Source organism: Rattus norvegicus, chromosome 3 (genome assembly GCF_036323735.1).
Source record: "Rattus norvegicus strain BN/NHsdMcwi chromosome 3, GRCr8, whole genome shotgun sequence".
NCBI classification, from domain to species: domain Eukaryota; kingdom Metazoa; phylum Chordata; class Mammalia; order Rodentia; family Muridae; genus Rattus; species Rattus norvegicus.
The window spans coordinates 42,936,914-42,961,452 of NC_086021.1; the positions used below are offsets into that span (position 1 = coordinate 42,936,914).

The 24,539-nt window shown below is 40.1% G+C and overlaps 1 protein-coding gene across 9 annotated transcripts in view; it reads right to left on the bottom strand.

Moving 5' to 3' along the window:
• Nr6a1 (nuclear receptor subfamily 6, group A, member 1) overlaps positions 1 to 24,539 on the bottom strand; it is a 189,791-nt gene that overhangs the window by 32,082 nt on the left and 133,170 nt on the right. For 8 of the 9 annotated variants that reach the window (XM_039106243.2, XM_039106245.2, XM_039106244.2 and 5 more), the window contains one exon: positions 2,545 to 2,787. In XM_039106243.2, the coding sequence (XP_038962171.2) occupies positions 2,545 to 2,787 (243 nt within the window). The remainder of the gene's footprint in view (positions 1 to 2,544; positions 2,788 to 24,539) is intronic. The other variant, XM_039106242.2, reaches the window with a different exon arrangement.

A 24,539-nucleotide genomic window follows, 5' to 3' on the forward strand; every position in this document is an offset into this window, starting at 1 on the left:
ATGTAATTTAGAACTGCTTTCTCAAGACCAACCAGAAGGTGGCAGTTTCCCTCAGCAGCCTTCACTTGGCTACTAAACCAGCCTCTGGGAAGACAAACAGGCAACTAACTATTTATATCTATGTGTCACACCGGCAGTTTAGGGTTTTCAGAGATGTTATGTTGTCAAGAAGGTGTCCTATAACTGTGAGGCTTGGGGTATTTAGTTAGCACTCACAGGCCCTGGGCAATCAAGGAAGGTGAGAAAAGTAGAATCATAAGGCCAAATCAGGGTAAGGTTAGAGAGACAGAACTGGTCTGAAATTGGTACCTGACCAGGATTTCTGAATGAGTCAAGTAATAGTAGGAAAGTAATGGACTTCCAGGTAGAAGAATAAATTTAAGCACATGTAGAATAGCATAACATTTGGCCCTGAGACCTTCCTTTAGCCAGAGAAGTTACAAAGATAGGCAGGGAATACTTCAACACTTCAAATGACCCTCACTATGGTATTTGTTTAACATACAGCTGACACACATATTCTTTTTTTTTTTTTTTTTTTTGGTTCTTCTTTTCGGAGCTGGGGACCGAACCCAGGGCCTTGCCCTTCCTAGGTAAGCGCTCTACCACTGAGCTAAATCCCCAGCCCCTGACACACATATTCTAATAGCTGTGCCACACAGGAGATTTGTAGGACAGTATATTGCCTCTGTGATTAGGTACAGCTCTGTTTAATAACACATTATAACTTCAAAATGATTAAATATCATCATAACATAATTAAGCTAAGTATTACTAAGTGATTTTCTGCCCCTAAGCTGCATGTGTAAACTGGGACTAAGAATCAATAGGATTAGTGTGTGCAACCGGCAGATGATGAATATAAAGTATAGAACAGTTCACAGCACATCTAAATGTTCAATAAATATTAGTTCTATGAATAAACTGTGAGACATTACATTATCTAAATGCTCCCCCCTACTTTGGGGCAGGGGGCGGGGGGTCGTTTGTGTGTGTGCCGGTGTGTGTGCCCGTGTGTGTGCCCGTGTGTGTGTGTGTGTGTGTGTGTGTGTGTGTGTGTGTGTGTGTGTGTCCGTGTGTGTGTTATACATGCCACAGCAAGCACACTTCGAAGGTCAGGGGAAGACTGTCAGGAGTTGATTTGCTCCTTTTAGCATATGGGTTGCAGTAACTGAACTCAGGTCATCAGACTTGGTGCCAGGACTCTCACCTTTCTTCACAATTGTAAAGCTCTCAAAATATCCATTTTCTTACCTATTATCTTTTTCATTTTCAGTTTGGTTTTTCTTCATTTCTATTCCTCTTCTTCTTTTTTTGTTTTTGTTTTTGGTTTTTTTTTTTTGGGAGACAGGGTTTCTCTGTGAAGAAATCCTGGCTGATATAGAACTTACTCTGTAGATCAGGCTGGCCTTGAACTCAGAGATCCACCTGCCTCTGCCTCCTGAGTACTAGGATTAAAAGTGTGTTTCAACACTCTCCGGTTTTCATCATTTCTGACTCCTTGATGGCTCAGTGGTTATAAACATTGGCTGGGTTTGCAGAGGATCTGGTTTCAGTTCCCAGCACCCACATGGGAGCTCACATATGTTTGTAACTCCAGTTCAACAGGATCTGATGCCTTTTCTGATCTCACAGGTTCCTTCTTATATGCACATGAAGCACACACATACACTCGGGTATACACATATATACCATGAAATTAAATAAATAAACTTTTAAAAATTATATTTATTTGTGTGGGGTACCTATATGTCCGGGTGCCCTGTGGAGGCCAGAGGACAACCATATAGGTCCTAGAGATAAAACTCAGGTGAAGAGGTCTGGTGGCAAGCACCTTTACTGATTGAACCCTCTTGCTATCCCAGTATTTTTTTTTCTAGTATTTATTTTAAAAGAATTTAAGTTATGTGTCTGTGCAGGAGATGTGTGCATGTGAGAGCAATTGCCCAAGGAGCACAGAAGGGATCAGATTCACAGGAGCTGCAGTCATAGTCAGTTCTGAGCTGACATGTGGGTACTGGGAACTGAACCAGCGTCCTTTACAAGAGCAGTATGTGCTCTCCAGGTCTCTCCTGGGCATTTATTTCTAAGAGCTTTCTAATTGGCTACTTTGCTTTCTCTATTCAATCCTTTTTAGCTTATTAGATTTAGTTTAGTCATGGCATCTCAGGCTAATGGTTTCCAGAAAACTTCTCAATAACAGACTTGTATCTGAGTATGCTATGGTTTTGTTATTTTTTTCAAGACTGGGTTTATGTAGCTCTGACTGAACTGGAACTCACTCTGTAGACGGGGTTGGTCTCAAACTCAGAGATCTGCCTGCCTCTGCCTCACGAGTGCTGGGACTAAAGGCTTGCACTGTCACCTCCGCCTGGCTAAGTCTGCTGCTTTTAGTCCTACTTCATGCCTTTCCAATTAAACTACTGTCATTATTTCTTGAAAGCTTGTGGAGCAATATAGTGCCTGGTGAGAAAGTAACTAAAAAGTCTAATAGTTCAGATGAGGGAGTGGATGAGGGCTGGCAGAGCGCCCTGAGCAACTCACCCTTCCTGTTCATGCCCATCTGGAGACACTTGAGCAGGCGGCAGTACTGGCATCTGTTCCTCTGCTTCCGGGACATGACACAGTTCTTGTCCCGACTGCACCGATACACCCGTTTATTGCAAATGCTCCTCTTGAAAAAACCCTTGCAGCCCTCGCAGGAGATGATCCCATAGTGTAAGCCTGTAGCACGGTCCCCACAGATGAGACATGTTCGTTGTTCCGCTCGATCATCTGGAACAGAAACTGAGCGTGTACAAGTCAGAACGGTGACAACAGTGGCGTTAAATTCACAGTTCCTAAACCTTCAGCCCTGCTCTGGGTAAGTCATAAACACCACAACTCAAGCTACCTGAAGTGCCTTCCTCCATATCATCTATCCATTAACTTTTGAGTTAAGAGTTGCTTTTGTAACTCCATGATCTAGTAATGATCTATTCTTCCTCTGTGTCATTCCTAAATGAGTGTAAGAAAAATGGTCAAATAAGCACTTTATAATCAAGACTAAAGCTCACAGTAGACATGGCTGAGGAAGAGATAAGTTCCCAACAAAACATGCACATGAAATCCTCAATGAGTGAATTTATAAAAAAAAAAAAAATAGTCTGGACAGAGGAATTTATCAAGAGAAATGACATGTTTGAAGTGGAAGCCTCTATATAAGCAGGATCTGAGACACTCCAGGGGAATTTGCTGATCTCAGGTACACGCAAGGTAGAAAACATGCAAGATGAGTTTTGTTGTGGTAGTCAAACTAACCATGATGCCATGTCAAATGAGAAGCTGAGAAGGCATGAAACTCTTCCACTAGTCTAAAACAAAGCAAGCTCTGCATCAAAAAGAATAATGAGGGCAATGAATAAAGCACTTCAGACCTAAGGCCAGTTTGGTGGATGGACCAAACCAACTTCCAAAAGCTGTCCCTCATCACCACAAGCACATAACCCTGCCACACACTTCACACAGTAAACTTGAAAAGTTTCAAATTAAAAAAATCAATAGACTCATTAAGAACATTAAAAATGAAAAGCCTTATGAGTTATCGCTGAAGGCTGCCAGAACCTGAACTCGGTATTTTAAAAATGCCTTCAGTAAGGAAAGGGGAACAGCATCAAGCATTCAGGTCATATCTTAGTCCATGTCCCAAGAATAAGAGAAGGGAGCAAGACGGAAAGGCAGTTTAGAAATCCTATACTATTGAACTACATGCTTCGTAGAGAATTATTAGGATTTGGTGAAGAGCTACATATATACAACATGGTGGGAAAACAGCTCACCTGAGGGCCCAGAGCACAGGAAGCCTTGAGGTACCAAGAGAAAGGAAGGGAACATTTGGTTTACAGAGCTCTAGAACAGGGGCAGGATAATAAAATCAAGTCTTTAGGCCTCGGGCTCAAAACTAGGCTCTGCCACTTGTTAGCTCTGTCAGTGAAAGGAACTGGCAATCTTTGAAGTGTAACTACCTACCAGCAAGACAAGTGAAGGTGGAGAAGAGGGTGGAACCAGAAGTAACCTTTGCCATGACGAGTTGTTTTAAATGTGGTGCTAGATAGATCTCTGCAATGTGGGTTTACTGAGAAAGAGTCGCACTCCTTTCTAAAGTACCCAAATAATTCACTAAGCTTCACCAAGAAGAGCTCCAGGGAGCCATCTAGTGATACAATAATGTTATCTTACTCTAAAATGGAAAAGTCATGATCTGACCAGAACCTTATTCTGAAAATTGCTGTTTTGTTTCTGGGTTTTTTTTTTTCTTTTTTCTTTTTTGGACTCAGGATGTCATGTAGCTGAGACAAACTCCTAATCCATTTGTCTACATACATACATACATACATACATACATACATACATGTCTCCATACATGTGCTGGGATTACAACCATGTGCCACCATGTCTAGCTGTTTCTAAAATGTTTTTGATTATTTATGGAAGCCAAAAGTAATTAAAGATAAAACATTAGCCCCAGTTACACACAGCATGCAAGAGTGGGGCAAGACGCCTCATGGCATTCAGTAGCCATGTTAAAGAATGGCTGTGAAATGGTGAAAAGAAAGCTGAGGAATTAAAGGTAAATGAGACAAAACCACAATTTCTGGGAAAAAAATCTCACATGTGGCCTTTATACATGCAGTCTTTTGTATAGTCTTGCAAACCTTAAGAGCAATCTCAAGAACTTTTCTGTAGTTAGAAATTACTCTACCGTAAACAACAAATACTGTTATGGTGAATGTTGCTTTTTCAAACTCCTACTAAGAAGACATCTCAAAAAAAAAAAAATTCTGGCTCTTGTTTCATAAAAGCAACAGGTCCTTTTAGTTACATCACATGTAACCAAAGTTACTTTGCAGGCAAATTCCAACCAGAGAATTAACAATAACAACTGGTGCCAAGTCCTCTGTAGAAAAGGTATATTTTTGTTTTTAGTTCTGGATTGAACCCAGGATCTCCCTTACTTATTTGTTTGTGTATAGACAGACTTGCGAAGTTAAACAGGCAAGTCTCAGATATGTATGTAGTTCTCTTTCTTCAGCCTCCAGAGAAGCTGAGATAATATCCTACACCAGGTCTAGCTTGTACATGTTTAAGTTTTGTTTAAGTGGGTTTGTCTGTACATGTTTTATTTAAGTGGGTAAACAGTATGACTTAGTGAAGTGTTTCAAAATTACAAGTTATAGCACATAGCATTGTGATTTAAAACAAACAAACAAACAAATAAATAATATTGAGTGGAAAATGATGAAAAAGACACCCAACATTGATTTCTGGCCTTTACACATACATGCATATACACATACATATGTACACATTACAAGCAAGTAGAGATACATAAACCACACAGACACTAAAATGTGTCAAGGGTAGTAAAGATAATATATTGTCAAATGTATTTCGATTAAAGCATGCACATTTTTTTGTATGCATACTGCTTCTGCACACATAAGTAGGAGGTTACTAGATCCCAATGAGCAATGTATGAAGCATTAAACAGTTCAAAATATACTGGCCTAAGGTACCTAAAGTACCTTAGGTACCTAAGACCTAAGCTGGAGGCACACATGGTATGGCTCATGCCTTTAACCCCAGCCTTTGGCAAGTGGAGACAGGTGGATTTTTGAGATTTCAAGGTCTGCCTGTTTTATGTAGAGAGTCCCAGAACAACCAGGATTGTGTAGAGACTCTTCTCAACAAAACAACAACAACAACAACAACAAACAAACAAAACAAAAACCAACCAAACAAACAAACATACAAAAAAACCCTGGACCTGGGCATAGTGGCACATATCTATAATCCTAGAACTTTGGGGTAACATTAGTGTCTTGAGTATGACATCAGCCTAGACTACCTAGAAAGTACTTGTCTCAAAAACACACCAGCACAAACACATCCAACACAAATACCTTATCTCTAGTTCCAGGGATCCAAAGCCCCTTCCTGACCTCCTCGGGCACCAGGCATATATACGGTACAAAGACATACATACATACATACATACATACATACATACATACATACACACACACACACACACACACACACACACACACACACAGGGTAAACACTCCCTTACACACAAACACATAAATGATGATGGTGATGAAGGAGGAGGGGGAAGAGGAAGAAGCAGAAGAAGAGGAGGAGGAAAAGGAAGAGGAGGGGGGGGAAGAGGAAGAAGCAGAAGAAGAGGAGGAGGAAAAGGAAGAGGGGGGGGGAAGAGGAGATGTTGTTGTTTGGCCAAGAAAGTCAGAAAGAAATATATACCGTAGATTTTCATTTAATTAAGTTTAAAAAAAAAACTGGTAAAGAAGAAAGAGTTATATAGCATAAAGGGTAGGGGATGCTAGAATACCTTTAGATTCTAGAAATGTTCTATTTTTTGACCTGGGTTGGTACTTGTTTTATAAGTTGTATAACTACAATGCATTTCATACACTTTCCCCTGAGTGTTCCTATTTTACAATAAAAGTTAAAGCAAAAAATGAAATATTCCAGGAATGGAAATAAAATCAACAATGGCAAAAGGTAGGCATATTTGATGAAACTGCATCAGATATTAATGCTAAGCACAGAAATCTCCAGGTGATAAGGCTAGAAAACTCATTTATAATGAACTGCAGTGTACAGTTTTTGCTGAGAGAGGACTATAAGCCAAAGCAGTGTCTTAAAGGTTACTAACTACACAGCAATGTATAAGAGGGGGAAAGCAGGTGTTGCAGACACCAGAATGGCTGAGTGGCAAAGAAAAGAAAGGTAAGAAAGCCAGAAAGGGTTGTCAACTGATAACCAAGAATAAATAAGGGGAAAAGAAGCCAAGAAAATGTCTACTGTGAACTCTAAACCAAGATGGTTATGAGAAACATGACTTCATTAACAGCAAAGTAGTGCTTAAAACAAAAACTGAGGAAGGAACAAAAACAAAATATTTGGCTTTTAGGAGGCAAAGGCTAGGCCCAAATGAAGGATATGGGAGTCACCAACATTTAAAGAGCTAAGGCTGGAGTCACAGAGCAGAACCACCACTGGGGCAGAAGGCCTGAGGAGATAACTGCAACAGGATAGATACCCAGAAAAAGGTACAGAGTGGGTAAGTCAAATGGACCACAGTTTCCATAGAATAAAAGAAAAGACTATACATCCATGATTACTACAAACATAGATAAAAGAGCTTTACAAGGTGCTGGAGAGATGTCCCAGGGGTTAAGAGCACTGGCTGCTGCTCTTCTAAATGTCCTGAGTTCAATTCCCAGCAACCACATGGTGGCTCACAACCATTTGTAATGGGATCTGATGCCCTACAGTGTACTCACATACATAAAATAAATACATTTTTTAAAAAATGCCTCTTACTGATCAGAAAACTAATGTGATTTGCTTGAGGCCACATACCAAGTCAGTGATATATGTGAGCTTCAGTGGCACTACCTCTCTAAAGGTAGACTTCCTGTGATACGAGCTGCCCCTTGTGAGGTCAGGGAAGGAAGGAAGGGGGATGTGATAAGCGTGTCAAGACAGCTGCATGTAGCTTATTTATACAAACACAAACTTCAGGAGCAGTAAAAATGTGAACAACCAACTAACTGCATACTGTCCTACCAACCAATAAATAGGCATCTAGATAAGTAATCCGCTCACTTATGATTTGGCTAAGTATGGGCTAAAGCCTATTACAGAAACACCTCTGACTCTCATTCTTTCAGTAAGCCCTGCTGTTACTAGATACCATCCCAAACCCAATGACATTTTACCCATTTCAAGGGCTTAGGTTACACAAATTATACCTTGGAAACTGATTTTATCAAAACCTGTTATTCAAGCTGTGAGAAGGCCAGATTTAGGAAACAGTACAGCTGTTTACTTGACCAAAATTATACTAAGAACCAAAGCAATATGAGCATGCCTGGCTACAGGGTTGTTAAAGCTAAAGGAATCTGTTTTACCTAAATTACCAGTTCCAACTTCTAGATCTGCTGCACATTTTAAGGACTGAATCCAGTTTCCTAGGCTGCCATCACCTAAAAGGAAAGCTTCAAGGTGGTATGACAGAATTGAAACTCAAATTCTTATTTAGAAGTAATAGGGCTTTTCCTTCATTTGCATACCACGTCTCCATTTACTATTGCAAAAATCAATTTCAAGAGGCCATTTACTTAGCTCTTCAGAAAACTTTTCCAAAAACTCATATCAGCTGAGTGAAAACAAGCGAACATTCCATAATGGGTGTGGGCAGACAGGAGTTAAGTGCCAGTGCTCTGGAGTTCACAACAGGTTATGTATTCATGGAGTACCAGGAGGCTGATGGTTGCTAACATAAGGAAATTGTACATGTTTAAGGAGATGGAATGCTAATTACCTTAAATCTGATCACTATACACTACACATGGAATTATCATGCTACACCCCCATAAATATGTAAGTTTTTAAAGAATTTTTTTTTTTTGAGATAGGGTTTTGCTATGTAGCCCGGGCTGACCCCAAATTTGTTACTTGGGTCACAAGCATGCATCACAATGAGCAGCTCAAAAAAAAAAAAAACAAAACAACAACAACAACAACAAAAAAACCCGAGTGGGCTGAATATTTGGGATTTGTTTTTACTGATAAATAGAAAATGGAGAAAAGGCAAAAGAAAAGCTGACTGATGCTATTAACTCCTTAGACCTAAAAGTAAAGTGAAACGAGTCACAAATTACAACAGTCTGAAGCTACAAGAATCCAAACAGAAGGTGACCCATTTACCCAAAGTCCCCGATGAAAACAGAGGCAAGCAAAACCTAGATTATAGTCACTGCTTCCCTTCTGTGCTCTGTGCGCTAGAGTCAGGAATCAGCTGTCTAGGTGTGAAGAAACTGTTTTTATATTTATCTAAGTTTAGGTTTTCCAGATGAGAAAAGGCCTTGCAAATCTGCTGTTTGTTCTCCTTGGATTTTCATTAAGAACTTTAAGGATTTATTGTTCACCTATATTATTTAAAAAATATTGAATCTGAAAAAAAATGAAATTCTCTTTAAAAACGACATAGTGACATTTCATTAATTTGGAGCTTGAGCACATACATTGCAACTCTAAACAAGTATTTTTGAAGTTAGAAATATAAAGGAAACATTGATTGATTCACTATTAAATAATTAGTACTTCTTGATTCTAAACATCAACACATCAGTGGGCAGAGAGGAGTGGTAGTGTGAGACGGAAGGAAGAAGGGAATTACCCTGAGTACCACAGGGACAAAGACGAGACACAAGTGTGCCACAGGGAAAGTCAGAGGACAGAGCACAGACTACAGCTTGTTGGATATACCTTTAGTTTAGGAGTTAGCTGTTTGAGGTAGAAGATGAAGAGGTGGACTAAGAACACTGAACTGTGATTCAATCAGCATGGAAAGTCCTGTTGGGAGACTGGGTTGGCATGGTGAGATGGACAGACAGAAGCTTCGGTTTAGTTTATACCATGCTTCCTTTCTTTGAGAACTATCCATTGCTTCTGTGTAAGACACTTGGTTTACATTGTAGACAAGGACACAGAGACAGTCATGGTTACTGCTGCTTGGATTGGAAAAGGATACTTAATCAAAGTTGAACCATTGAAATTCTCTGTCCTCAGAGTTCGAACTGTACACAGTGTCGGTTAGCTTCTTAGGAGACTAGGTCTGTGAACGGCCAGCGATATGGCTCTGTTTGAGAAAAAGACACCTGGCGATGTGGACTTGATAAAGATCACAAACAGGGAATAAGGTGAAGCAGAGGTGCTCTACCATACTGCTACAGAGATACTGAAAGTGGTTGTGTATTTCCTTATGTCCAGTGCTCTGCTGCAGTTTTTTTTTTCCAGTAATTTTCATTTGGGGCTTGAATTAATTAAATTTGATCACAATTTTTCTTATATTAAAAATAAATTCCACTGTGACAAACTTTCAAGAAATCCTAGCTCTATCTATTAGTCGAAAAGAATATGGGGGGTTGGGGATTTAGCTCAGTGGTAGAGCACTTGCCTAGCAAACGCAAGGCCCTGGGTTCGGTCCCCAGTTCCGAAAGAGAGAGAGAGAGAGAGAGAGAGAGAGAGAGAGAGAGAGAGGGAGGAATATGGAAAGACAGAGAAATGGGTACTCTATCAGAAAGGGAAAACACAGATAATACAATATTGGGGGAATCACAGAAAAAAAAAACTGTACAAAATACGAGTTAGTACAGAGAAACTAGCAGAATAGGCAAGGGACAGAACAATAGACAGAGTTGGAAATGGCATGATTAATACCAAGAATGGTGGCACATGCCTTTAATCCCAGCACTTTGAAGGAAGAGGTAGGTGGAACTGGATAGCCAAGGCTACACAGAGAAACCCTGCCTTTAAAACCAACAAACAAACAAGCAAACAAAACATATAGCATGAAGATTTTAAGTTAGAACAAGGAAGAGTTCAGTAATGGTCAAAGTTGTGCCATAATGTGAAATATTGAGAGTCTCATATACAAAATTATACTAACATTCACTACTTTCTAAAAGCAAGGTACAGACAATCTGGAGACCTAGAAAGTAATCGGAAGAGTACTATGGACATTACATGAGTGACAGTCTTTTCTGGGGACTGAGTTGAGTTGCTCCCTAAATCCTATGCATAAGACAGTATGAAACATTATAGGCAGTTGTTTCCCCAAGGAATGGGAATGAGAAAACACTAGAGTAAGGTCCAAAGGATATTGATAGTATGGTTCTGGCATGAGAAAGGCCACATGCACAATATGAAATCTAATGGTCTTTAGAATTTATTTGTTTGTAGTTCTGAAATGTTTACAGCCACAAATAGTGCTAAAATTTCTGGATTCCCCAATCTACAGGCAATAAATCTGCAAACAATATAATGAACAAATAGAAAACCTTGTCCATCTACAGAGCACCATGGAAGCTGCAATTTCTCTTGAATGGGTAGAATTTCAGCTCCTTGGTGCTTAAAGGGGCACCAGAAGGTCATTTACTCCAATCTCAGTAATAAATGCTAGCATACACATCCAAATGAAATATTATTACTTTAGCATTGCAGATCTAACTGAGCACAGACATGCATTATTTGCATTCTCATGTTGCTGCCAAGGTCTGACCATCTGAGCTCAATCCCAGAGACTCACACGGTGGAAGAAGAGAACCAACTCCCACACACTATTTTCTAACGTCTACACTAGTGGCACATGCACACTCACACAAATAAACAAATACGTCAGAAGACTTTAAATGACTGCTGAACTACGCATTTAGGGAGTGCTGAAGTGGTGTTGCTAGTTCCACAGTATAGACTCAGGGAAGAGCCCTTGGTTCTCACAGAATCAAATCGGACAACAAAATGTGTGGCAGTGTGCTCATGTTTAAACAGCAGCTTGAGAACTCGGTGATGAATGCAAACAGACTCCAAGATTTACTCTTGTGATATGGAAAAATATATAAAAGCTCTTTTTGGTAAATAGGATAAGAATGCTAAAGAAAAATGCATGGCTCCATTCAGGATCTATTATGTCAAATCTGGTCAGGGTTCTAAAGGAAGTGACAGTGGTGGTTAACCTTGAGTGTCAATGTGATGGAACTGGTATCTGCTAGGAGATTATGTACAGCAGACCTCTGCATGTGTCTGTGACTCTTTTTCCAGAGAAGATTAACCAAGGGAACAGCACATCCTAAATATGGGCAACACTATCTTACCAGCTGGGGAATCCAGATGGAATAGAAGGAAAATGGAGAGAGCGCCAGATGGACAGACATCATCTTTCCTAGATGCTATGTGACCTACTGTGCACTACCACAGCCTTCCTGGAAGGACTACTGCAGCTGAAACTGGACTAGAACAAATCCTTCCTCCTTCAAGCTGTATGTCATGTACTTGCTCACAGTAACTCCAAAGCCTCATGACTCCTCTTAGTGAGGCAGGGTGGCAACTACACTCTGCACATTCCTAGAACATTTGGCTTTACTTAAAGCAGATCTCAGAAGGGACATAGAAAGTTGATTACAAAGCTCTGGGCACAGATCCAAGGGCTCTGCGTGCTGGCCCACTCATCTGTTACCCGGAGTTCTTATAAACTGTGCTTTTTAAAAACAAAATTACTTTTCATTTATTTATTTTATGTAAGTATGTGTGTGCCTGCTTATGTGGAGGTCAGAAGATAATTTTTGGGAGTCGGCCCTCCTTTCACCATGTGGATCTGGAGGACTGAACTCAGGTTAGACAGCTTGGCAGCAGATGCCTTTACCCACTGAACTATCATGCCAAACGGTATGCTGTCACTTAAAGATAGAAACTATACTGTTCATTCAACTGGCATTTACTGGTGATCACTTTGTGTTTGGTTTGGGGCTACCTATTAGGGGTACAGGAAAAAAAAAGAATTCTTCTACATCCTGTGTTGCATTCTAGTAGAAGCAAAGAGTTACAAACATTTAAAAGTGTAGCAGAGTATTAGGAGCATAATGATAGCAACACAGCAGGATACAGATGATATGCTGGCCCAGGACTAAGCCACAGCAGTGTAAAGCAGCATGAGAGGCTCAAAGTGTTTCCCAGGCTAGTGATACGATAAAGTCTCCTAAGCAGGAGAATCATGAGCAAACACATGACAATTGTGGTGGTGGCCCACACAGGCTCATGTATTTGAATGCTTAATGACCAGTGAATGGAACTGTTTGAAAAAAATTACAAGGTATGGAGTAGGTATGGCCTTGTTGAAGGAAGTGTGTCACTTGTGTTGGGCTTTACTTAGAGGTTTCAAAAGCCCATGAGGCCCAGTCTCTCTCTTTAGGCCTGTGAACCAGGATTTAGCTCTCAGCTACCGCTTCAGCATCATACCTCCTGCCATGATGTAAGCAAGCCCGAATTGAATGCTTTCTTTTTTTATGAGTTGTCTTGGACTAGAACAGTGACTAAGACAACAATATAAAGATACTTGGTAGTGTTTGGAGCATAAGTTAGTTTGTGACAGGGTCTCATGTCCCTTGCTGATCTGAAATCCCCAAATATTGTTAAGGATGGCCTGAACTGGTTCTCCTGCCTTTAGAGCACATCCAGTTAACAGTGAGCTAGAGAGTAAACCCGGGGCTTCTGACATGCTAAGTGGGCAGTCTACCAACAGTTACATCTCCAGGACTCTGGGATTTAGCACAAGTGTATAATAGCTTTACTTACCACTTGATAAACTGCTAGGTACTTTGGTGGGAGAGGCCCATGTTAAAAGGCTTTAAGGAGTTATACTCTGCACAGAGGATGTCTGTCCTGGGAGAATGTTCTACACAAAAATGAGGTAGGTTACTTTAACTAATTTTTTTCACTAGTTAAAAGTTTCTTTTCTTTTCTGGGGGTGGGGGTGGGGTAGGGGCTGGGAACAAGCAATGCTTGCTTTACTGAAATCTTTGTATTTTTATTTCTACCTACATTGTGAGAGTTGATTGTCTTAGAGTTTCTTTCTTTCTTTTAAAGATTAATTTATTATATGTAAGTACACTGTAGCTGTCTTCAGACACACCAGAAGAGGGCATCAGATCTCATTACAGATGGTTGTGAGCCACCATGTGGTTGCTGGGATTTGAACTCAGGACTTCTGGAAGAGCAGTCAGTGCTCTTAACTACTGAGCCATCTCTCCAGCCCTGAGTCAGGGTTTCTATTCCTACACAAAAATCATGACCAAGAAGCAAGTTGGGAAGGAAAGGGTTTATTCAGTGTACACTTCCACATTGCTGTTCATCAATCGCCAAAGGAAGTCAGGACTGGAATTCACACAGATCAGGAAGCAGGAGCTGATGCAGAGGCCATGGAGAGATGTTACTTACTGGCTTGCTCCAGCTTGTTTTCTTATAGGAACCCAAGACTACCAGTCCAGGGACAGCACTGCCCACAAGGGACCCTCCCCCGTTGATCACTAATTGAGAAAATGCCTTACAGCTGAGTCTCATGGAGGTTTCCTCAAGGGAGGCTCCTTTCTCTGATAACTCCAGCTTGTATCAAGTTGACACACAAAACCAACCAGTACAATGATCTAGTAACTAAAGTATCAAAGTTCTTTTGGATAGAGAATTGAAAGTTCTTTTGTTTTAAATTTCATTTTGTGGTCAATATTCAGTAAAACTGAGTTTTGCAGAGACAGAGAAGGAGAGGGACATTCCCATCTAAGAATATAGACTTGTGTACCACTGTCGCCATCACAGTCAAGATACAGGATAGTTCATTAACCCAAACCCTCCTTCATGGTCTTCTTTCCCATATATGCAGCCACTTTGCTTTCAGTCTCTACCATCCCCTGATCTGTTCTGTTATTCTGGTATTATTTTACAGAGATTGTCATACAGATGTAAAATTTAAAAAGAAAGAAAGAAAGAAAGAAAGAAAGAAAGAAAGAAAGAAAGCAAGCAAGCAAGCATCAGTCGACAGTTTGTTGTTTTATTTTGCAATGAGCTGTATCAAATTCAGGGACTAATGCATATTCCCTAAATCCAGGGGTTTGTTTGTTTTTCTTTTTTAAAGATTTATTTATTTTATGTATGTGAATACACTATAGCTGTCTTCAGACACATCAGAAGAGGGCATCAGATCCCATTACAGATGGTTGTAAGCCACCATGTGGTTGTTGGGAATTGAACTCAGGCCCTCTAGAAGAGCAGTTAGTGCTCTTAACCACTGAGCTATCTCTCTGGCCCACAGCATTTACTTTTCAAGACTAATTTTCCCCTACAATTTGAGACGGTTAGAAATAAGGCTGCTATAAACATTCACGTGTGGGGAGTTCGGGGGTGGGAGGAACGTGGCTGGAGAAATAGCTCAGCAGTTAAGAGTACTGGCTGTTCCCACGTCCAATTCAACTCCTACCTCCACATGGCAGCTCACCACTACTGTCTGTAACTCCAGCTCCAGGGGATCTAATACCTTCATATAGACATGTATGCAGGCAAAACACCAATGCACATAAAAATAAAAATGAGTAAATCATTAAAAAATTCATGTGCAAGTCCCTAGAATAGAACTGAATTGCTGGGGCTGGAGAGATGGCTCAGCGGTTAAGAGCACTGACTGCTCTTCCAGAGGTCCTGAGTTCAATTCCCAGCAACCACATGGTGGCTTACAACCATCTGTAATGAGATCTGATGCCCTCTTCTGGTGTGTCTTAAGACAGCTACAGTGTACTCATAAACATAAAAATTAATAAAAAAAATTTAAAAAAAGAACTGAATTGCTAGTGTCATGTGGGAAGTACATGTTTAACTGTTAAGAACCTGTCAAACTGTAAGTCATATCCTTTGCATAATATATCTATACATACACGGGAGGGAGGGGTCTAGCCATGCCATCTTTGTCACTGCCCAATACTGTCATTTTAAAGTAATTCTAATGTATAGTTTAACTTGTATTTCTCCACTACTAATTATATGAACATCTCTTTGTGTGTTCAGCTGCCATCCATATTGTTTTTGGAGACAAGTTGATCGAAATTATTAATGTTGGGGGGGAGGGGGCTCAGTACGTTTGTTAATATTGAGACAGGGTCTTGCTATGATGGCTTTGAATACATGTTCCTCCTACTTAACCTCCTGAATGATGGTATTTTATGTATACACTATCTTAAAAGATTTTATATGGGTTGGGTCCTTTATTTTTCTCTCTCACTGTTAGCAATTCTGTGCTAACAAGGCCTTGAACAAAGACCCACCCCCATGCTATTCTCTTACTTTTGAGTCTTGAGAGCTATTTATGAATAATGAATAGAGGTCTTTAAAAACAACGTTTTAAAAAAGATTATTTTTATCTTATGTATATAAGGGTTTGCCTGAATATATGTAAATGAACCACGTTCATGCCTGTGCCCTTGGATGTCAGAAGAGGCATCAGATTCCCTGGAGTTAGGGATGATTTAGGGATGATTGTAAGCGGCCATGTGGGTGCTGGGAACCTAACACTGTTCCTCTACAGGAGCAGCAAGTGCTCTTAATCATTGAGCCATCCCTCTTGTCCCTGAGGGAGATTTCTTAATTAAATGTTAAATGACAGATGGAAAGGAGATACAACTTCTAGTTACTGAAGTGACTTGTTCATCCCTCACATCCGGTTGCTCAGTCCTCTCAATTAGTCGAGAGAATCTCTGGGAGAAGACCTATTCCAAATCTATATCCCTTTGTGAGATTTTAAAACGTTAAGCAACTGAATTGATGTATCATGACTGTCTTCTGTAATCCTCGTCATACATTAACCTGCTTTGAAATGTGGGTGGAGAGAAAGGATTATTTCTAGTGAGTCCCACAGTGAGTGGGAGAAGTGTAGAATTAAGTGACGCCAGAGAATTAGGCTGCAGCTTAATCACAGCGTTCATTTTATGTTCTGCAAGACTATTTAAGCAAAAGCATTCAAAGCTCCCCCTCTGATGATACTGTAGAACGGACTGAAGAATAAACTACAGGGAACCTATAAGGAAGCACACAGTAGGTGAATGGTGGTCATCTAAGTGACTAAGCTCAAGCTAGATGGTTAGAGGCTACCATGTGTAGATTTTAGATCTATTTTGTGGGAGAATTGACAGAATTAGATGATGAAATATGAGATAAAGTAAAGGAATTAAGGGACAACTCCCAGATATTAGTTTTAAACAATTTTGAGTGTTTACCAAGATAAGGGGAGAGCACTTAGGAAACAGGTTGACATGAGATGTAGGAACGGAGTCTTGAGTTCTGTTTGACACTGATGAGCTTTTGGTGTCTATAAGAAAGCTAAAAATTAAGACGGCTTGGACACAGAAGTCTGTGGACTTCTCAGGGAGGCCCTGCTTAAAGGTACACTGCATGGAGTAGCTCCAAGATGAACGACCAAAGTCAACAAAGGAGAAAGCCCAGTCAAGAATAGGTTAAAGGATTAATTGCTGGGGACACACCAACATTTACAAGTCTCAAAAGAAACTTAGAAACTGTTGGTCTGAAAAAAAAAAAAGTTTAACTCAGGAGAGGGTAGGTCAGTTGGCAGAAAGCTTGCTTTGCAGGAATGGAAACTTAGATTCTATCCCAGCACCACATAAAACTGTTGTGATAGTTCCAGGTCTCAAGAGGCAGGGGAAAGAGGATCCTAACTTCAAGATAACTCTTCTCTGTATGGAATCTGAGGCCAGCTCGGGCTACAACACCCTATGTCTTGGGTGGGAGAAGGTATTGGGAAGACTTGTGTACTAGAAGTCAAGGGGAAAAGTACCTCAAAAGGGGGAGACAATTCAAGACAAAATACTCATATTTGGAGAACAGAAATTCAAGACCAGCCTGGGCTACAGAGTAAAATCAAGACAAGCTGGTACAATGTAGTAAGGCAAAGTAAAAAAAAACCAAACAAACACTTGTCTAGTATGTTCAAAACCCTAGGAAAAAAAAAACCAAAAAAGAAACAAACAAACAAACAAAAAACCCAAAAAACAAAAAACCAACCAACCAACCAACCAACCAACCAAACAAACAAACAAACAAACAAAAAAACCCACCAGGCTGAGGAGAGACTCAGATTTTGGCCATTTTCTTTCACCTACAAGTAAACAGTGTGTCCACTAGCTTCCACAGTATTAGACCATATGGCTAGATCCAGGCATGATCAAGTTAGAGTTTGCCTTCCTAGAGTTAGTGCACATTACTTCAGTGGTTTTGATGTGAAGTTATAGAGAAATCCTGAGGGCCCAGCTAGTATTCTAATCCCTAAATTTCATGATGCTGCCTTAATGCTCATGACAACTTCAAAGTTTTCCAATTTCTGCAAAAAAGTCAATTCGCCAGAAAAGGTTAGTATACAAAATAAATTAATCCAGAACAACAGCCCCAAGTGTTGTAAGTACACAGATCTCATTTGTTTCACTGTTTATTTACTTATTTATTCAGACGCAGAGTCTGACACAGATGTAGCCCTAGCTGGCCTGGAATTCACTGAAATCCACCTGCTTCTGTTTCCCAAGTGCTGGGATTAAAACCATAAACTACCATTCTAGGCAGAAGGTACTCTTTCTTTTTTCATTTTTTGTTTTCCAAGGGAGGAATTCTCATTCTCTGTGTAGCTCCAGCTGTTCTGGAAGTCACAGAGATCCACCTGCCTCTACCTCCCACAACTAGGAATAAAGGTGCGTGCCACCACTAGTGTGTGTGTGTGTGTGTGTGTGTGTGTGTGTGTGTGTGTATGTGTGTGTGTGTGTGTGTGTGTGTGTTGGGGGGAGGGTATTCTTCTTAATTAAAAAAAAAAAACCTCAGCAGTCAAATGAACCCAGCGTCTGGTCTGATGATGGGAGCACCAGATCTTCATTGTCGTGCGTTGTTTTGATGAATGCTCCTGAGAGCCTCTTTGGAATAAACCCAAAGACAATTTTCTTTGGTGATTCTTTTTTGGTATAGCTGCTACATATGTCTTTTGACCTCAGTAATAGATGGCTGTAAATTAAACTCATGTTTAATTAGGATGTCTCTAAAAAGAATTATAGTCCTTGGTATAATAATCATAGCCAAAAGAATAAACCAAGATAAATCTACATATACTATTGTATGGAGAAATATTTCAGTTTCAAATGAGGAAACACGCACAGGAGTGTTCAAGACCGAGTTGTGTTTAATTACTCTAAAAAATGTACTTATTGGAAACATAGACAAAGAAATTAAACCCAAATCTTAAGGCTCCTTCAGCTCAAATATGATGAAAACCACATCTATTTGTTTATTTATTCATCTACCTATTTACCCATCCATGCATCCATGCATCCCTGCATCCCTGCATCCATGCATCCTGTTTTGTTGAGACAGGATTTCTCTGTAGCACTGTGGAAGAACAAGTCTGGAGATCAGGGTGGCCTCAAACTCAGAGGCCTCTGCCTCTACCTTCCAAGAGCTGGGATTAAAGGCATGCTCCACCACCGCCAAATGAAAACCACATTCTTTCTAGTATCTTGCATTCTTTCTGTCTCCTCCTGACTCTTGTCAGAATGGCATCTAAAAGGTACTGACACTTCCTTTCTTCTGGTGGCAGCCATCATGTGTGTCAAGTGGGTGCATACAAACACATCTAGAAGCTATGGGTGAAGAACCAGTCAGATTTGATGCACTTTCTTTTGAGGGTCCGCTGCTGGCAATACCGCCAGCTCTCTGTGCTGCACAGGGCTCCCGCCCCCACCTGGCCTGATAAAGGGTGAAGGCTGGGATAAAGGCTAAGCAAGGTTATGTCATTTACAGGGTTCGTGTCCACCATGGTGGTTGCAAACGCCTGGTTCCTAAGGGTGAAACTTAAGGCAAGCCTGTTCACCATGGTGCTAAACAGCTAAAATTTGCCTGAAGCCTTCAGTCTGTTGCTGAAGAGAGAGCTGGTCACCACTGTGGGAGTGTGAGAGTCCTGAATTCCTACTGGGTTGGTGAAGGTTGCACATATAATTTTTTTTGAGGTTATCCTCATTGATCTATTCCATAAAGCCATTATCAGAAGAAATCCCAACACCCAGTCCACAAGCACAGAGAGATTCATGGGCTAACATCTGCTGGCTGCAAGAGCCTTTGGGCCATAAGTTCCACCACATTATTGGTAGTTCTCAAAGTGCAACCTAGAGAAGGCACAATACTCCCCAGCCCCACCATTACTTCTAATATCCAATGAACAATTTAGGACAGTTAAATAAAGTACTGACACTGGAAAAGTGCTATTCATCCACTCATATGTTTACCTTATTCAACAGCATTTTTTAAAGAGTCGTTTATGTGTATGAATGGGTGTTTTGCCTGTATGCTTATCAGTGTGCCATACAGTGCCCAGGGATGTCAGAAAAGGGTGTTTGATCCCATAAAACTGGAGGTACAGGTTGTTAAGGGGTGCCTTGTGGGTGCTGAGAACCAAACCTGGGTCCTCTACAAGAATGTCGGTACTCTTGACCACTGAGCCATTTTTCTCTAGTCTCACAGTATTTTAAAATCACTGTTTGTGAAATTTATATTCTTGGTATAAGGAAAGGTTAATATTTGCTCTTATCACTTTCTAAGTATATAAAGAAATAAGAATTAAAATGTTGCTAGGAGGTTGTGGCACATACCTTTCTTTAGTTCCAGCACTCAGGAGGCAGAGGCAGGCAGATCTCAGAGTTTGGGAACAGCCTGTCTACATACCCAGTGAGTTCCAGGACAGCCAGGTCAGAAAGACCCAGTCTCAACAAACAAGCAAGCAAGCAAGTAAGCAAAGAGTTAAAATGTCTTCTTGCCTGTCTCCTGTCCTCTTCCCACAGTCAGTGCACTGTTCTATTTAGTGAGTTTGTTATTAGACTTTTATCTACATATAGACATCATGGATACAGGTACACAAATTAGAGATTTTTAAAAGTTTTTTCTTTTTAAAATTTTAATTATGTGAATACTGTGTTAATGTAGGTGCCTGTGAAGGATAGAGGTATCAAAATCTCCTGCAGTAGGAGTTATAGGAAGCTTTGAGCCCCTACATGGTGCTGGGAACCAAACCTGAATCTTCTGCAAGAGTAGCTCGAACTCTTAACTACTGGGCCATCTCTGTAGCACAACATATGTCATAAAAATTCAAAAACAGAAACAGGATCACATCATTCTATAGGTTGTTCTCACTTTCCTTTGGCTATCTTCCTGATGATAAGCTAAGTGACTCCTACACACGTCTGTGTATATAAATCTATTTATAACTTTTCACTAATTTTACTAACCTTTATTACATAACCTGGATTATGATTTTAACTCTACACTGTCTTAAGGTTAACTCCAAAATTTTCTTTCTCCTCTAATCAACACAACTACAAAAAGTTCTATCGGAGAAAAAGTTCAAGGAATTTGCAGGTATCCACTCGATTTTCAGTGCACAGGACTTGGTCTGGAGAGGGCTCTGCAGCCTGTCTCACTGGTCCTACAACATTTCAGGGCCACATTTCTAAAGCACTGACAATTGCCTTCTGAACTGAAGCAGCTGCAGAGACTTTTCCTCTGAGGTATACATAAACAGCATGAGCCATAGGCTTTCCTGAAAACTCTCTCCTAATCTTAAACTTGCTACTCTTTGGAAGTCATGCCCACTTCATGCTATAGTAAACATGTCACAGGCAGTCTCACAGATGCTCTCTATTTAATGAAACTGTGGCCCAAATAATCAAGTGATTTGGCCAAGTAACAGAATCAGGATGATGAAATTCACTCCCCAGTACCAGAGAAAGCCAGAAGCAAGGTACTAGATGTAGTCAATATGAGCCATCTAGGCAGCGGGGACTAGCCTTTACCACAGAAACCAAGGGATCCACTAAAAGGTAACAGAAATAGCAGCAATTTGGGGTTTTGTTTTGATGGCTTAAAAATCCTACAGGAAGGGACATCCATCCTATAGGACTAGCCCTCCTGAAAAGCCTTAGAGAGCCATCAGCCTGGTAATTCCAGACCCCTGCCAGTTTCTCACCCTAATGAATGCAAGGTCCTTGATCACAGTGGAGACCCTGTTAGAGTGAGCAATTACCTTTACACTTTTCAGGATTTTTCAAAACATATAAAACAGCTGGGCATTGGGAATATCCTCAAACTCTCAACCTTGACATATAGATGGGTACATTTTTTCATAAATATGGTGTTCTTATCCAAACTTTAGAAAAATAACTTTTGTACTACTAAAAATATTTGAGAGAATGTTTTTCAACTGCTTCAACAAATTACTGAAGCATGTAGAGAGAAGAATCTTGCAAAAACAATTTAATTCCTTGGATTAAAAAGAAATCTCAGTAGCAAGGTGACACAAAAATAAACTTCAAAAATCGGTGGTGGTGGGATTGTTTGGTTTTCATACTAGTTCCTCTAATGTTCTTTTTTCTCCTACCTCTAAATCAAACATGATCACAGCAAAGTCTGTGTGTGAAAATGACAGAAGCGACGAGTCCAAATCCCAACCTCATCTTGAAACCCTGAAGACTTTTATGGCTTTTCCTTCACTAGGCTCTCCCCCAATAGATATTAAAAACCACATTGTTCAAAGAGATTTCATATTCCATTTTAATACAATGTATATGGTAACTAAACTTCCAAGGTTTTTGTTAAATATATTCTTTCACTTAAGCTTTAGTGCAGAGTTACAATGTATCTGAGATGGAGAAAAAATGCTACCAGGCAGGCTCTAGATGCAGTAATTAAATAAATCAGAGTTTCCTTTTGTACATTTTTCTTCAACAAAGGGATATGAACAAAAAGGGTGTTAAATATATGTATCCAAAAGACCAATGAAATGTCTAAGTATTTGCTCCAATTGTCCAAAATAAGTCAGATCTTATTTCAAGCCTAAATAAACTGAACTTGCTGTTAATTTCAAATGCAGATTTTCCCCTCCCCCCACTTTTTATTCCATTTGTATGTCTGCAAGTCACATTATGGACCCCCAGCTGTTTTATTCATGTATTCCTATAAGATTTCTAATTGGGAAAAGAATTAGAGGCTATTTTTAATTCCCTTGTTCTCAGTTCTTACCATTAACTGTCACCTATACTTTGAAGGTTAGTAGTAAAAAGAAAGCGACTACTCTAGCTTACTCTGCCAACTGCCACAAATAGTTTGCATAATAACATAGCCACAGAAGTAAACTCTTGGTCCTCCAGAAAAAGGTGCAAAAAAAAAGGGGGGGGGGAACCTTACAGTTGGACTTAGGAAAAAGAAGCTTGGAGGATGGAAATCTTCACTGGAGCGAAGGAAGACAAACCCTTAAGTCTTTGAAACTACAATTTAATTGGTATAACTTCTCACTTCCCCCAGCTTGGGCATTTTGTCTTAACATTAGTATAACACACTAAACTATAACATGATTTTATAACATCAGTGTGTCTTAAGGTAAATCCTATGATCTTTGCATATTTCTTAGATTACAAACCTGTGTCTAAATAATCTTCAAATTATGTATATACTAAGAGCATCTGTGCAGTTCAATTCAAGTTTCAAGAGACAATACCAACTGTTAGGGGAGGGATTTTGCACGTGCTACACAAATCCCAACCAAATCTTGTTGTCGTCTCCCCTCCACCCATTCTCTCACTGATGGAAAACCAGTAAGTAAAGCAAATGTTGGAAGGAAAAAAGGGTGGGAAGGAAGAAAAAAACAAAACAAAACAGAAATTCCGAATCCTTAGTTTTCAGACACACACAGCCACCTCCAAAATGCTCCTCCTTTCCTGTTCCATACAGTGTCAGCATGAGGACAAAAGGCATTTAAAAACCAATTTGGAGTGATTCCTACCAGGAGCTGCCTAGCTCTACAAGTTGGAGAATGAAAACATCCCCAAATGCTGAAAGGCACTTATTTTTCCCTCTCTTAAGGTGCAATGCAGTTTTCACGGGAATTCGTTTTGCAGCCTTGTTTTGGTTTTAGGTGTCTGTCCTGCTAGCCAGGCTGTTTACAAGAGCTGCATCTATCTTCAAGTGTGCACAATGGCCTCTCTCGGCTCTCTCTTCCTCTGTTATTGATCCTTACAGATGCTAAGACCCTTCCCCCACCTTTCTCCAAATCCCAACCCCCCATTCTGAAAGATAGCTTAAGAAATAAGACTTCCTGCCTAGCGACTGGCAGGGCTGAAAGACCAGATTGTATGACTCCACAGCTCAGGCTGGCCACAGAGAAGGCTTGAACAGAGTTAACCCTCTGTGAACTAAAACAAAACATTTGCATGCCCAGCTGTGACAAAGGTTAATTTAAATGGACAAGGGCCCAATATCTAAAACCAGGCCACACTTTTTTTTTACAGTAGCATTTTCACGGACTTTTGTAAGCAGTCAATTTTGTCTTTTAAGCTTCCAAAGACCTCATTCATCTGTGATAATTAATTTTGCTTTTTGGCATTTGATATGAAAATTAGAGTGAAACAATACACTTTCTTGTTTTGTACAAGTTCTTGTTTTACTATCCTAAGTTATTTTCTACCACTGAATGGCTAAAAAAGTGAGGTATTAGAACTTAATAAAATATACACTTTGGGAGAATTATCCAGGCGTAAGAATTAGTAGACTACACATGACTATGAAATTCAAATTGGCTAGGAGAAAAAAAATTCTCCAAACCCTAAATTCTCCACAACTGTCCCTTCCAAATTCATGTACCCACCTCTGCCTATCCCTAATCTATCCAATGAATCCCATTCTTAAAGTATTCCTTTCTATAGAATATACTTAACAATTTCAAGAGCAAATTAATAAAGAATTATGTGCATATTAAGGGAAAAAAGAAGCTATTTGTGATAAAACTATAGACCTTATACATAATTGACAATTTCTACACTACTTTGTTTCTACTAACTTACCCAGCGGTGCAGTAATTCTGGCATATAATGTATATAAGGAAGGAGAGCAACAATATTAGAAAGAACCCTACTCTGAGTGGAAGGCTCACTCCCCTGGTTCATGCATCCCCCAGAGCAACCACCAACCTGCAAAGCTGCCCGTGACAGATGTTAGCCACGCTGAAAGGGGCGGGGAAGCTTCCCGGGGCCAATCTCATGGGGTACTGCCATTACTAG